Below are 15,742 nucleotides of genomic sequence, written 5' to 3'. Positions count from 1 at the left end.
CAAAGGGGCTGTACCAGCTTGCATTCCCACCAGCAATGTAGAAGTGTCCCCTTTACATCACAACCTCTCCAGCATAAGTTGTCATCAGTATTTTTGATCTTGGCCATGTTTACAGGTGTAAGATGGAATCTCAGGGTTGTTTCGATTTGCATTTCTCTGATGACTAAGGATGTTGAGAATTTCTTTAAGCGTCTTTCAGTCATTTTAGATTCCTCTGTTGAGAGTTCTCTGTTTAGGTCTGTACTCCATTTTTTATTGGATTATTTGTTCTTTTAATGACAAATTTCTTGAGTTCTTTGTATATTTTGGAGATCAGACCTCTGTCTAATGTGGGCTTAGTGAAGATCTTTTCCCATTCTGTAGGCTGTCATTTTGTCTTGTTGACCATGTCCTTTGCTTTACAGAAGATTCTTAGTTTCAGGAGGCCCCATTTATTAATTGTTTCTCTCAGTGTCTTTACTACTGGAGTTATATTTAGGAAGTAGTCTCTTGTGCCCATGTGTTCAAGTGTACTTCCCATTTTTTATAAGGTTCAGTGTGGCTAGCTTTATGTTGACGTCTTTGAGTTTTGTGCATGGTGATAGATATGGATCTATTTTCATTCTTCTACTTATTGATAACCAGTTATGCCAGCACCACTTGTTAAATATGCTTTCTTTTTTCCATTTGATATGTTTTGCTTCTTAGTCAAAAATCAGGTGTTGGAAGATGTATGGATTGATATCCAGGTCTTCTATTTGGTTCCATTCATCTCCCTGTCTGTTCTTATGCCAATACCAAGCTGTTTTCAGTACTGTAGCTCTGTAGTAGAGTTTGAAGTCAGGACTTGTGATGCCTCCAGAAGTTCTTTTATTATACAGGATTGTTGTGGCTATCCTGGGGTTTTGCTTTTCCATATGAAGTTGAGTACCATTCTTTCGAGGTCTGTGAAGAATTTTGCTAGAATTTTGATAGGCATTGTGTTGAATCTGTAGATTGCTTTTGGTAAGATGGTCATTTTTACTATGTTAATTCTGCCTACCCAAGAGCATTGGAGATCTTTCCACTTTCTGGTGTCTTCTTCAATTTCTTTCTTCAAAGATTTAAAATTCTTGTCATACAAGTCTTCCACTTGTTTGGTTAGAGTTACTCCGAGATATTTTATGGTATTTCTGGCTATTGTGAAGGGTGTTGTTTCTCTGATTTCTTCACCAGCCCTTGTATCATCTGTGTACAGGAGGGCTACTGATTTTTTGAACTGATCTTGTATCCTGCTACATTACTGAAAGTGTTTATGAGTTGTAGAATCCCTTGGTAGAATTTTTGGGATCACTTACGTAAACTATCATATTATCAGCAAACAGTGAGAGTTTGACTTCTTTTCCGATTTGTATCCCCTTGATCTCTTTTTGGTATTTTATTGCTCTAGCTAGAACCTCATGTTCTTGGAGATAGCTCAGCACTCCCAGGGCTTTTCTCTGCTCCCTTGGAATTTGCTGTCTCAGGCCTACTTTGGCCTAGGTTACCGGCTTTCACCTGTTTCTGTAAATCCTGGTCTGGATCCACTCTTGCAGAGGTCCCTGGCTTAGAGTTGTTCCTGCAAAAGTCTCTGGCTCTGGTCTACTGCCTCAGAGTTCCCAGGCTCTGGTATGCCCAGAACCACAGAGGTACTGGCTCAGGATTACTCCCTCAGAGGTCCCAGACTCATGCTCGACCTTCAGAGGTTTCAGGTTTCTGCCTATTCCCTTTATGTCCCAGACCAATGCCTAGACTCACAGAGGTCCTGGCTCAGGCCTACTCCTCTGAGGTCCCAGACCCATGCCTGGCCCTGCAGAGATCTCTGGTTCCTGCTTACTCCCTCAGAGGTCCCAGATTCCCACCCAGACTGGCAGAGGTCCTGGCTCCAGCCTATTCCTGGAAGGTCCTAGACTCACGCCCAGACCCACAGGGGTCCTGGCTTAGGTCTACTCCCTTGATGGTCCCGGATTCATGTCTGGACCCTCAGGAATCTTTGGCTCTGGCTCACTCACTCAGTGGTTGCTCCCCTGTACCTGTTCCTGTGGAGATTGCTGTCTCCAGTCTGCTTGGACCAGGTTGCTGGCTCAATTCTGTTCTGCCAGTGTCCCAGAACTGGATTGGCTCCCAGCTCCTGCTTCCATGGAGCTTCCTTCCTCAGGCCCACTCCAGCCTAGTTAGCTGGTTCAGTCCCACTCCTGTGGAATTTTTTGCCTCAATCCTGCTTCAGCCCAAGGTGGAGTTCGTTGCCTCAGACTTACTTTGGCCTAGGTTACTGGCTTTAACCTGTTTCTGTAAATCCTGGTCTGGATTCACTCCTGCAGAGGTCCCTGGCTTAGAGTTGTTCCTGAAAAAGTCTCTGGCTCTGGTCTACTGCCTCAGAGTTCCCAGGCTCTGGTATGCCCAGAACCACAGAGGACCTCGATCAGGCTCATACTCCCTCAGAGGTCCCAGACTCATGTTTGGACCCTCAGAGGTTTCAGGATCCTGCCTATTCCCTTTGATGTCCCAGACCAATGTCTGGACCCACAGAGGTCCTGGCTAATGCCTACTCCCTCTGAGGTCCCAGACTCATACCTGCCTAAGTCTGGGTTTTCAAAACCCATGGAAGGTCGGATCCAGAAACTTTTGTCTGTAATTCCAGCATGGTGATGGTGAGATGGGAGGCAGAGGCAGGAGAATCCTGGGAATTTCTTCATCTATGTAGTGGCATATGTAGTGGTGAACAATAAGAGACCCTGTCTCAATGAAGAGGCAAGGTGAAGACCGATACTGGAGGTTGTCTTCTGACCTGGACATGTGTGCACACCTGTATCAACACCCCAGCCCCTGATCTAAAAAAGAGGTTTATGTACTTCAGGCCTAACTAGATTCCCAAGTGCAGGAATTCAAAAGTGAAAACATCCCCTGTGCTCCCAGCAACTATCTCTCCACGGATGTATTTGTGAGTGTAAAGTTTAGGGAAGCTTTAGGGATAGAAGCATTTCTGATTTTCTACTTTCATAGATATTTCCTACATTTCACTGGAATCTACTGATGTGATACATGATCACAAATCAGGGCAATTCATTCATTAACCTATGATAAATTCCACTACTTCAGAGCATGCTAAGACTTGGCACAGTAGCCAAGGTATTTATTTAACAGGAACAAACAGAATCATTCTACATTTAAATTCATCTCATGTTCATATAATATGAAAAGAGCCTGTGTGTTCCATCAAATTGTTGCTATAAGCTCTCAATGGAAAAGTTGTTCTTCTGACTTCCAGATGGCAACGAGGTTCAAAGGAAGCAGATGATTTGCTCAGCATCTCATGGGGAATAAATTGTCAGCGGAGAGCAATTCTGACTCTAGCATCTTTGGTCTGACTACTGTCTGAAGGTAGAAGGCTAGGGATTCATGTCCTTACCTGTGGGCTTGACCAGCACAGCTAGGAAGTCAGTGGTGAGAGAGCTGACGTAGAGGAGGATGCAGGGAGCCTTGGTGGTGCTGAAGCTGAAGTGGATCTGCTCCTGGGCCAGGTCTGGAGACAAGGGCTGCTGCTCTGCAGAATTCTCAGCCTTGCTGCCTGAGTCTCTAGCTGTGACCACCGGTGCCTGGAAGTTATAGCGCAGCCACATGCCCTCTTCAAAAAAGGCACCGACATCTGTTGAGAAGGAAAGACAAACTTGAAAACTGATGCAAGAGAGCTGGGGTCTAGGCCAGCTACGCTTTGAATTCAGGTTGAACTGTTGTCATAAAAATATGCCATGTAAAATTAAAATAAAATTAGTAATAAAAAACTTGTGGAGGTGTATGCCTGGAATCCCAGACTCAGGAAGCCGAGGCAGGAAGAGTTGCTGTTCAAGGCCAGCCTGGGCTACATAGAAAGACACTGCCTAGAAACAAAACAAGGACTACAAGTTAAAGAACTAGCATCATACTAGAAAGAGAAATAATACCTAATATCCATTGGCTTTCTGGCTGAAGAGACTCCTGAAAATAAGGGCAGAGTTATAACACGAACTTTGAAAAGAAGTCCGAAGAGAAATAGTCCTTGAGACCAGATTTGATTTGACTATCCAAATGACAAAGCCCTCGATAAGTTCTAAGACTTGGGAAACTTTGAGGAATTCAAATCACCAGACAGGATGTTAGAGAGACCGGATTTCAACTTCAATTCTGTGGTTCCTGACCTGCCTTCCTAAAAGTTCTTAACCACCCTCCATCGGCCGCAGAGAGTAATTAGTACTCAATAAACAGGACCTATTAGCATTACTGTCCTTATTACTAAGAAATGATTCAAAAGATCCCTGGCTCTCTGAGTCAGCCCTTTCCCACAGTCTAATCAGAGCTAATTGCTGTGTAATCACGTCCTGGCAGGCAAGTCCTTTTGTGGATTCCCCGCTGTCCGCCAAGCACAGTCTCGAAATCACCAGAAGTCACTTGAAGGTTGAGGCAGCCTAAAGACGCCCTTGGGCTTCAGTGACACCGCTTTCTGGCTCTTTTCATGCCACACCCCTAAAGTATTTCTCAAATCTCATTGTCGATGCACCCCACTCTTCCTGCAACACTAGACACCCATCTAAATTCGTGCACAGCTTACTTCATAAAACACTACTCCATGCTGTAATTAATAGTACATGACACATTTTAAAAAGTTATTTATTTATTTTCTTCTGAGACAGGCTCTTCTCAAACTTGCTGTCTTCCTGTTTTAGCCTCCGAGGGCTAAGATTACAAGCCAGTGTCACCACCACATACCATGGTTTTCAGCATTTATTTATTGATTTATTGTGTGTGTGAGCGCGTGCGTGCGTGCGTGCGTGCGTGTGTGTGTGTGTGTGTGTGTGTGTGTGTGTGTGTGTGGTGAGGGGGAGACTGTATCTTGAGTGTCACAGTGCAAATGTGGAGATCAGAGGACAACTTGTGGGAATAGGTTTTCTCTTTCTACTGTGTGGGCCCCAGGACAGAACTCAGGTCACCGGGCCTGTCGGCGAGAACCTTTCCCTGCCGAGCCATCTTGTCAGCTCTAGCACTTGAGCTTTTAGTGACATGCTTTCATCTGGGAACTCTGGCATTTCTTATTCCTGAAGAAGTAATTACAGAAGAGTGGCATCAGATGCCCCGGAGAGACTTTCAGTCTCATCGAATGCACTAACGTGTGTCAATGACTCAAAACTCTCTGTTTCCTTCTTTGTGCACTGGGTCCATCCTGGTGGTGGCTGTGAAGATCAAATAACTATGTATGGGTGACCCAGTGCCTGGTTCCGGGAAATATTAGTGCTTAGTAAAAAATGAGATCACTGCAGTTTCAAGACTGCCCACTACTGTCTGTTATAGGTGGCAGACATTCCCCCAAACCATTACTGCTTACTACTGCACACATGCCGTAATCCAGTGTCAGCCCCCAGGGGGCATCGCTACAGAGCTCACTGGTTCTTACTCAGTTGTGAAGAACCCAGTCAACTCTAGATTCTCACCACGGGAAGCATTATTTTTTTTCCTGGCCTTTTTGCCACAAGGACATTTGCCAGTAGAGTATTTGAAGGTCTTTATGGCATTGTCAAGTGATGGGAAGAGTACTTAGGGCATCTAGTGTACATAAAATGAGAGCAATGATGGAGGACATCTTATAGTTACGGACTGCCTTGGTCAAAATACAAAGGCATCCTTATTTGGAGACACAGGATTGAACATATATGTTCTTCATGCGAACTGCTACATGCTTACAGGGATGCAAAGATGAGTAAACACAGTCTGTCCCTGGGGGACCTTGCTGCATGGCAGCCAGCGTGACACACGTGGGAAGAGATACTTCCTTTCTCGGCAGAGCACGGTGGGTTTTAAAATGCCTATGGAAGGCCCGAGGGGAGGGCCGCATCTTACCACTTAGCTTAGTAGCTCATTGCTCCAGCAAACACCTTTAGAACACTGACTGTAGCACAGGTGGTGCTGGATAAGTTTCAGTCTTTGCTCTTAACGGAGCTCTCGATATTGAGGAGGATTTGCATAATCAGGCAAGGTGTATGGTTGCAGGACCAGGCACACAGGGTCCCTGGAACACGATGAAAATTGCTCTGTGTCTAGGGCCAAGGAAGACTTCCTGTGGAAAAAGACATTTACACTTGACTCCAAAGAGCCAGAGATGATAGCTATATAAAGGTAGGGATCATGAAGCTTCCGGAATGGACACCAGTGTGGAGAACGCACCGCAACCAGGGAGCTTTCAGGCCACTTCATACCCTTTCAGCACAGTCCACATACTCCTTATGCATCTGTGGTTCCCCTAGAGGCTCCTGAGGCTTCCATCCTGTTTCAGGATGGGGATTGGATTACAAGGAGAGCTCTCCACCCTCTAGAGTTACAAATCTCGGGAGCAGACAGCTGCTCCCAGGGCAGGCCTCTGGAATAATGCTTCACAGAACAGAGGAGAGCGGGACACACTGCCTGGAGCAAATCCTCCGAGAGGTTCTCTTTGCAGGGAGAGCTTGGTCAAGGAAGGGAGGGCGTCCTTTAAGAACCGGCTCTGGTCTATGAGAGAGAAGAGGGGGATGCAATGCAGTAGGATAGGCTGGAGAGAGGAGCAGAATCCATAGGATTCAAGCAAATCAAAGGTAGGCTGGAGAGCAAGCTATGCAGCCAAAGACATACCAGTTTTTGCAATTCAAGGCTGAGGGCTTGGGAGGGAGGGTTGGAATAGCAGAGGCCTGTCACACAGGGAAAGCCACTGTGGCCCTTAACCTACAGACGCAGCAATCCCTTTGAAAAGCCTGAGCTTCTTTGTGTCAGGATCTCCCAGAACTAGGACCTGAGGTAGACCGTGAGTAGTGCTAACCCCTTGTCATTTCTCTGATCACCCCCATTTGAACCTATTAACACTCTGATTCCCCAGTCTGGGGTCTAGAATTGCACTCAGAGGGCTTGGACAATCAGCAGTTACCATAGGCTCCCATGTGATATGCATGATATGCATACAACATTTAAGGTCCTTGGAGTAGAAGGTGAACTAGGATGGTACTGGATGGCAGGTTGCTGAGCGATCCCTGCCTGGATGGCGTTATATATTCATTCGCTAACCCGGGGACAGCATTCCACAGCAGATCATGGGGGGAAAGTCAGAAATCTAAAGGCCTTACATAAACAATCTGAAAACATGCCTCCGAGAATTCTTTTGTATATTTTATAGTCATCATTTAAAAGCTTTATGGATTCATGTCAGCTTTGGAGGAAGGAACAAACCAGGCTTAAATGTGTTACCCTGAAACCACATCATAAACCAACTGTTAGACTGAGGCCCCAGAGCAATGTAAATCATTTAAGGTTCCAAGTGGCAGATTTACTTCTGTCATTTTATCATTTCAGACTGGTTTAAGAAAATGCCAAATCGGATACATTATTATCTCTTAAGTAACATCTCCATCCCTTCTAAATGAATAACTAAAAGAATCCTAATTTAACAATGCCCAAATAGTATCATTTCCTTCACTAAATTATCCAAAGGCATTTAAAATGCTTGAATCTCTCTCTCTCTCTCTCTCTCTCTCTCTCTCTCTCTCTCTCTCTCTCTCTCTGTGTGTGTGTGTGTGTGTGTGTGTGTGTGTGTGTGTGTGTGTGTGCATGCTGTGGTAGGCTTGTATAGGTCAGAAGATAATGTTGGGTCCACGTCTTCCACTTTGTTTGAAATGGTTTTTTTTTTGTTTTTTTTTGTTTTTTTTTGTTTTTTTTTGTTTTTTTTGTTCACTGATGCACGCACCGGACTGACTGGCCTGTGAGCTTTTTAGTTCATTATCTTTCCTCTGTCTCCTAACTCCTGTTAGGACCACGCTGGGACTAGAGAGATGCATGTTCTACTGTTTTCAGCTTTTACATGACTTCCGAGGATCTGAACTCAGGTCAACAGGATTGCATGGCAAGGGCTTTATCCATTGAGGCGTCTCTTTAGACATGATTCCAGTTTTTATACTAATAAGAAATTCTTATTCATTTCTGATAGAAAAGTGGCCAAGTTTATATCTAAGTATTGCTTTAAGTGTTGTGAATTATAGTTTCTGATTTATGCCACATTTCTCAAAATTCAAATACATTGTACCCTCTTAGGATGATTTCAGATTAAAAAGGTTCCAGGAACCATCAAGTCAGAAGGTTTTATTTCTTGGTCTTTAACAAAGTTCATATGGTCATTTGAAAAAAACAAAACCAGAGACCTCTGTGGGTCTGGGTGGGAGTCCGGGACCTCCAAGGGAGCAAGCCCAAGCGAGAGACCTCTGTGGACCAGGCCCAAGCCAGGAACCTCCTTGGGAACAGACCCAAGCCAGGGACATCTGTGGGAACATGCCTGAGTCAGTTACCTCCCTCACAGCGACCCCCACAGGAGCAGCCAGTGACCTCTACCAGAGCAGGCCCGAGAGAGAGTCCTCCACAGTATCAGGAGCAGGTACAAAGGAGCTACCACTAAGAGATCAGGCCTGAGCCAGAGACCTCTGTGGGACTGGGCCACACAAGTCAGGGACCTCTGAGGAAGCAGGACCAAGACAGGGACATCTGTGGGAACAGGCCTGAGACAGTGACCTCTGCCAGAGCTGGCCTGAGTCAATGACCTCCACAGGAGCAGAGTGATCCCGGGAGTGCTGAGTGACCACCAGCAACACTGAGTGACCTCCTGGGTGACTGGAACCATGGCTTTGACTGTACCACGAGGAACAACCATCTGAGCCTGGGATCCACAAGCACCTGGAAGATTGATCACCAGAGACACAGCCCCAACTACCCAAATCAGAGGAAAAGATGGGTAGACAAAGTAAGAACACACTCAACACCACAAAGAGCAACATGACACCAATAAAAACTAGTGACCCTACAATAGCAAGACTCGAACAACCAAATATAGATGAAGCAGAAGAAAATGACCTAAAAAATAGCTTTAGGAGGATGTTTGTCACAGTCTTGTCTGTGTGCAGGGACAGATACAGATCAGGTTTCCAGGCTTTAGAGCAAAGATCAGGTGACATGATCCATTAAACCAAATGTAAGACAACAACAGAAAAATCTATACAAAGCCTGAGCTTAGGAGGAGGGAATAGTTTCCTCCCATCGGAACTGAGCTGCCCCCACCCTGTCTTCTTCCTTCTGTAGCTTACCATACACTGGAACGTTCCGTCTCTGCAGCTGTAACCTGTGATTCTCCCCTTCCTGAAAATGCCTGTGTTTCTAGGGTTACACACAGTGTGTACAAGGATGACTTTGAAGAACAGGACAGCTCAAGCCTGGGCTTCCAGTTCCTCTCCTTGAGGAGCTCAAAGGACACTTTTCTGGAACATAACTGGGTCAGGAGCTGGATTCCTTCCCCCATCATCACTTGGATCTCACATGAGTGGTCCCTTTTGAGAAGACAGTAGTAATTTTCCTGGTGCTGCATTATCTTAATTGAGTTATGATGTTTATTCTTGGTTTTGAACTAGACTACATCTGGAATTAACCAAAACCTAAAAAGGGAGGGTCCAAATGTGAGGGATTTCTGCTTAATTTGAACTGGGAAGATTCTTGAGATAAGAAGGCATACTTTTAATCCAGATCCTAAATCCTAATCTAATCTGGACCACACCTTCCTCTGGAAGCCTACATAAGGACATGGACGAAGGAAGATTTCTCCTTTGCCTTCTTGCTCTTACCTTGTGAGCAAGTTCATTCCTTCACTGGCATTAGGGCCTACTTCTTCAGGATTCCCACATATGCTAAAGACCAAGTGAGATATCCAGCCTTGTGGACTGAGCAGCTACTGGATTCTTAGACTTTCCATTCATAGACACCACTTTTTGGATTAGTTGAAGCAGAGCTTGTAAGTCATTCAAATCCCCACACATTATACATATATTTAGTGTATGTGTGTGTGTGTGTGTGTGTGTGTGTGTGAGAGAGAGAGAGAGAGAGAGAGAGAGAGAGAAAGAGAGAGAGAGAGAAAGAGAGAGAGAGAAAGAGCGAGAGATTTATTCTATAAGTTCTGCTACTGTAGAGAACCCTAACTAATGAAGATTTTTGGTGCTGGCATAACTGGATATCAACATGTAGAAGAATGAAAATAGATCCATATCTATCACCATGCACAAAACTCAAGTCCAAATGGATCAAAGACCTCAACATCAACCCAACCACACTGAAACTTATAGAAGAGAAAGTTGGAAGTACACTTGAACACACTGGCACAGGAGACCATTTCCTAAATATAACCACAGTAGCAAAGACACTGAGAGAAACAATTAATAAATGGGATCTCCTGAAACTAAGAAGCTTCTGTAAAGAAAAAGATATGGTCAACAATGTTATGGTTTTGGTCCCTGTCCCTTTAAGAGACAAGCCACACCCACTCCCTCCCCCATCTGCTTAGGCAGGCTGATCTTCAGCTTCCGGCCTGAGCTTACTCTCTTTTCCATCTTTCTCTCGGAGAGGCAGCTTCGCTTCTGCCTCTTTCCCCTTCTCTGTTTCTCTCTCCCCCCCTCCTTCTCCCTCTCTCCTTTAATAAAGCTTTATGCCTATTTCCTGTGTCTGTGCTGTTAAGCTGCCACCACCACCACCATTAATCTGCCTCCGTTGTTCACTGCCGCTCTGGTCACACGTGTTCCGCGAGTCTCCACGCAGCTACGCGCAGCACAAAACAACACCCTACAGAATAGGAAACTATCTTCACCAACCCCACATTGGACAGAGGGCTGATCTCCAAAATATACAAAGAGCTCAAGAAATTGGTCATAAAAGAACAAATAATCCAATTAAAAATGGAGTACAGACCTAAACAGAGAACTCTCAACAGAGGAATCTAAAATGGCTGAAAAACACTTAAGGAAATGTTCAACATCCTTAGTCATCAGAGAAATGCAAATCAAAACAACTCTGAGATTCCATCTTACATCTGTAAGAATGGCCAAGATCAGAAACACTGATGACAACTTATGCTGGAGAGGTTGTGGGGGAAAGGGAACACTTCTGCATTGCTGGTGGGAATGCAAGCTGATACAACCCCTTTGGATGTCAGTGTGGCAATTTCTCAGAAAATTAGGAAACAACCTTCCTCAAGACCCAGTTATACCAAATGGATATATACATTAGATCCATGTATGTCTCTCTGAGGGTCCTCATTGTTGTCTAGATTCTCTGGAATTGTGAATTGTAGGCTGTTTTTTCTTTGCTTTATGTCTAAAAGCCACTTATGAGTGAGTATATATCCAAAGGATGCTCAATCATGCCACAAGGACATGTGCTCAACTCTGTTCATAGCAGCATTTTCTGTCATAGCCAGAACCTGGAAACAACCAAAATGCCCTTAGACTGAAGAATGGATAAGGAAAATGTGGTACATTTACATAATGGAGTACTACATAGCAGAAAAAATAATGACATCTTGAAATATGCAGGCAAATGGGTGAATCTAGAGAACATCATATTGAGTGAGGTAACCCAGACCAAGAAAGACAAATATCATACGTACTCACTCATAAGTGGCTTTTAGACATAAAGCAAAGAAAAAGCAGCCTACAATTCATAATTCCAGAGAACCTAGACAACAATGAGGACCCTCAGAGAAACATACATGGATCTAATATAGATGGGAAGTAGAAAAGACAAGATCTCCTGAGTAAATTGGGAGCATGGGGAGCATGGAAGTGGGTAGAAGGGACAGGGAGAGAAAGAGAGGGGAGCGGGAAAAATATATACCTCAATAAAAACAATTTAAAAATAAGTAAAATAAAATAAAGAAATTAGCAATAAAAAATTCAGGTCACAGGCCTCACTCTCTTAGAGCCAATACTAGGTTTAGGCACGGTTCACCCTGTTACCAGACTCAAGAAGAGACAATCTCACAAAGCAGATTTTTCCTGAGTGTTAAGGTGATGTCCTAATGATGGGGAAGAAACAGGTACTTTAAGGTTCACTCATGTAAAGTTGGAAAAGCTTAAGATGTGAGGATCCAAGAATGTTTTAGGGTCTAAGAAGTTGTTTTAAGGTGTGTAAATGCAGGTTATTCAGGTGTGTAAATATAAGTTATAAAGCATCAAAAAAGGTTTAAGTGCTAATAAAAAGAAAGTGATCTGAGATGTCTAAAAGAATAAAACACATTCCAGATTTCTCTAAAAGAAAGAAAGGAAGGAAGGAAGAAAGAAAGAGAAAAAAGAAAGGAAGAAAGAAAGAAAGAAAGAAAGAAAGAAAATAAATGACCCCAAAGGGGTGACTATTAGGAGGTGTGGCCTTGTTAGAAGTGTGTCATTAGGGGGACAGGCTTTGAAGTAGCTTTGCTCAAGTTTCCCTATGTGTGACAGTTAATCTAATTTCTGTTGCTGAGTCAAGATGTAAGGATGTCAACTCCAGCACTATGTCTGCCTGCACGCTGCCATGCTCCCTACTGTTATTCTTCTGGCCTTTTAAGGGGCAAGCCATGCCCACTCCCAGCAACCCCCCTCCACCCCTCTTGCTGCCATCTTGAATCTCTCTCTTCCTGTCCTTTGGCATGTGCATGTGTGTCTCTCTGTCTCTGTCGTCTCTGTCTCTGTCGCTCTGTCTCTGTCTCTGTTTCTCTCTCTCTCTCTCTCTCTCTCTCTCGTCCCCCCTTCTCCCTTTCCCCTCCTTAACCCCCTGAATAAACACTCAACATGTTGTGTCTGTCCATGTCTCTGTCTTCTGCCCGCCCTCCCCCTCCGCAAGCCGCACCAGGGACTCGCCAGCATTTCCTGCTGCTAACTGCTCAGGGACTCGCCTGGGGATCTTGGGTGACCTGCTCTGGACCCGTGAGTCTCTGCCTTGGGACTGGCTGCTCCCAGAGTCTGCTGCCTGCCTACAGCTGCCGCCTGAGACTTTATAGCATTTTAAAAAAGAACAACGCCTACTATGATGATAACGGACTGAACCTCTGAAACTATAAGTGAGCTACCCCAATTAAATGTCTCCTTTATAGGAGTTGCCGTGGTCATGGTGTCTCTTCAGAGCAATGAAAACTCTAACTAAGACAGTTCATATATAAATTATCTTTATGTAGGAAAAGAAAATTTCAGTTCTTTAAAATAAAATCCACAAATCATTCATTTCAAAATAATACCATACAGAAATTCACCCCTAGTGTAAAAGCAAATCCCCAAGGTTTGCAGTATCTGTGAGAGGGAAGCCCACACTCCCCCCAAAAGCTCCCCGTCCATAATTAAATTACTTCTCATTTTTTTTTCTTCCCCAGCTTTAATCATTCCATTCCCCTTGCTTTATCACTCAGGGTATATTTTGTAACCTATATTTCAAAGATTGACAAGATTCTTTTGTTCTCTAACATCCCTGAGGGGCCAGAATTGAAAATTCCCAATTCACAAATGGGCTCTTCTCCAAAAGTTTATTTTTAAAGTCAGTAACTTGCAACTTGAAAATATTTCCTTGTAGGAGCAAGGCGTTGAGTGACGGTGTGTTTGCAGGAGAGAGCTCAAGCACCAAGCCGCTCGGGTTGTGTAATAAAAGATAATTGAAGAGAGCCGCTGTGTATTGGTAATTAAAACAGGAAAACAGCAACCTGAGATGAGAAGGTTTGTTTTTCATCTGAACTCCAGGGAACAGTGTCCATAAGGATTTCATCTAATGCATCCTTTGGAGCCTTGGTCAAGATAGAATGATTGGTTATGGGGGGAGGGAGAAGCCCTATTAGTGCGCTGCCTATTCCTATGGTGTAAATACTGTCGTCTCGTTTCATTTCAAAGCTGCCAGTACCACATCGCTAAAGAGTCAAGAATAGAAGTCTCCAGACTACTCAAGATGTCTCCAGTCCATGAGATGTTTGTCTCCTTTTTATTCATTTTGGTGACTGAGGATTGAACCCAGGGCCTTACATTCCAATCCTTCCAGTATGTGTTTTCTATCCACATACATAGTCACGGACCCAGCCTCCCAAGCAAACAGGGCTTATCCAGCTTCAGTGGGTACTGGCACCCACCTTTCGTATTAGCTTTTTCCTTCTGGCACCCCCAAACCCTCTTCTAAACCCCTTCCCAAATACCCTGGAATCTGGAAGCTCTGCAAAGCTTCTGTTCAAATCTAGGAGGAGCTCCTGGAAATCCGGGTCTTCAGTTAGGAGGCCTGGGCCTGAGCAGTGGCCTCAGGGTCCTGCTACTCTGTCCTGGCTGAAGGTCACTGCCTGTGATGCTCACTCTCATTAGCTGCTTTGCAATTAGTGGTCTAGTTAAACACTTTGGTGAATTTTAGGAGCCCTGTTTCTAGGTCCCTAGGGCCTTTCCTTCTGCTCTTGTCCTTCTGCACTAGCTTTTTTCCTTTTGGGCAATTTGCACATCAAAGCTCTGTGTAAACTCCCGCAGGCTCTGCTATCCTGAATCACAACCAGTTTCTTTCCTGGCTTTTACACTGGCAAAAATATGCTTTATTTCCCCAAGCATGCCACTCGATTTCCCTCCTGAATGTTTTTCATTCTGTTTGTTTGATGTTTCCCTCAATTTCCTATGAGCGTTTTTTTTTTTTTTTTTTTTTTTTTTTTTGGACTAACAACAATGGAATGTGGGATGGGCTAATGCTCACCTCTGTTTGTTCTGTGTCCTCAGGTGGATATGTATCTATTTTAACCAATCTCCCACCGGTCTCTCTAAAGAACTGGTCACTTCCAGGTCAGTTTCAATATAATAAGTTTTATGTGCCTGAATTTGTCCAAAGGAGGAAAAATGCCAAAGAAAAAAATCTTTCAAGTTGAACCTGAACAGTTCACTCTCCCTGTGAGACTCAAGTACCGAACACATTACTTTAAACACATCAGTGAGCTGTGTGGGTTGGCCGTGTAGGAGCCAGGGGGCCTTCTTGATAGAAATTTAAGAGCAATAGAACCAAACTACTCTAATAAGTGTATTCTACAGGAAGACAGTCTGCGTCTCGAATCTCCAAGGTCAGGCTCCTACAGCTTTGTTGATACCTATTACTGGCAGTCAGTGATCAAGCTGAGTAAAGGCTTTGCTGCAGAAAACATCATTGGAAGCATCTAATCAGGGAACCGTGAGGAGATAGAAGAATCTTAAGTTGTGGGTTTCAGCCTTTGTCTTGGCTACAAACTAGCTCTGTGACCTGGGTCAGGCAATCTTTTGATTGTGGTAGGCTTTAAATTATTGTCATCCCAAAGATACTGTCCCTTGAACCTATGTCTGTGTCTGGTTAGAATGGAGTCTTCTTCACTTATTCTTTGGACTATTTAGAAAGTGTATTCCATAACCCATGAGCTCTCAGAGTGAGGAATAAACTGTGGTTAAGTTAATAACTGAAGGCAAGTGAAATTTTACTGGGGTCGGGGTGGGAGAAGCACTCTAAGGAGAGCGGTGACTGTGGGAAAGGCCTACAGAAGGAACAGGCATCAAGGACCAGTGCAGAGAAGGCCAGGGTGTCTAAAGATCAGGGTGGGTAGCTCTTGTTAGGGAATGGAACTTTAGGGAGAAAGCAAAGTGTTCAAAGCAAAGGAAGGGTCCTGAAGGGTCCAAAGCAGAGGAAGCCTAGCTTACTGAAGAGATCATTGTGCTGGGGAAACCAGCTTATTCCTATAACCCCAGTATTTAGGAGTCTAAGGTGGGAGGATTGCTGTGAATTTGTGGTCAGCCTTGGCAACATATGAGTTCCAGGTGAAAATGAGTTACACAGCAAGAGCCCTTTTCAAACACAAACAAATAAACCAAACCAAAACAATAGCTGGCTGAGTTTTGGTGAATGGTTTGAAGAAAGGGGACAAGGATACAACCGACCACTGCATAGGACA

The 15,742-nt window shown here is 44.2% G+C and overlaps 1 protein-coding gene across 1 annotated transcript in view; it reads right to left on the bottom strand.

Moving 5' to 3' along the window:
* The window catches only part of Cntnap2 (contactin associated protein 2), a 1,482,107-nt gene that overhangs the window by 175,498 nt on the left and 1,290,867 nt on the right, over positions 1–15,742 (bottom strand). The window contains exon 19 of the mRNA XM_042054579.1: positions 3,407–3,643. Within this exon, the coding sequence (XP_041910513.1) occupies positions 3,407–3,643 (237 nt within the window). The remainder of the gene's footprint in view (positions 1–3,406; positions 3,644–15,742) is intronic.

The sequence above is a fragment of the Arvicola amphibius genome, chromosome 2 (assembly GCF_903992535.2).
Source record: "Arvicola amphibius chromosome 2, mArvAmp1.2, whole genome shotgun sequence".
Classification (NCBI taxonomy): Eukaryota; Metazoa; Chordata; class Mammalia; order Rodentia; family Cricetidae; genus Arvicola; species Arvicola amphibius.
Note: the sequence above shows the minus strand (reverse complement) of the source record. Positions and strands in the feature narration are given on the sequence as shown.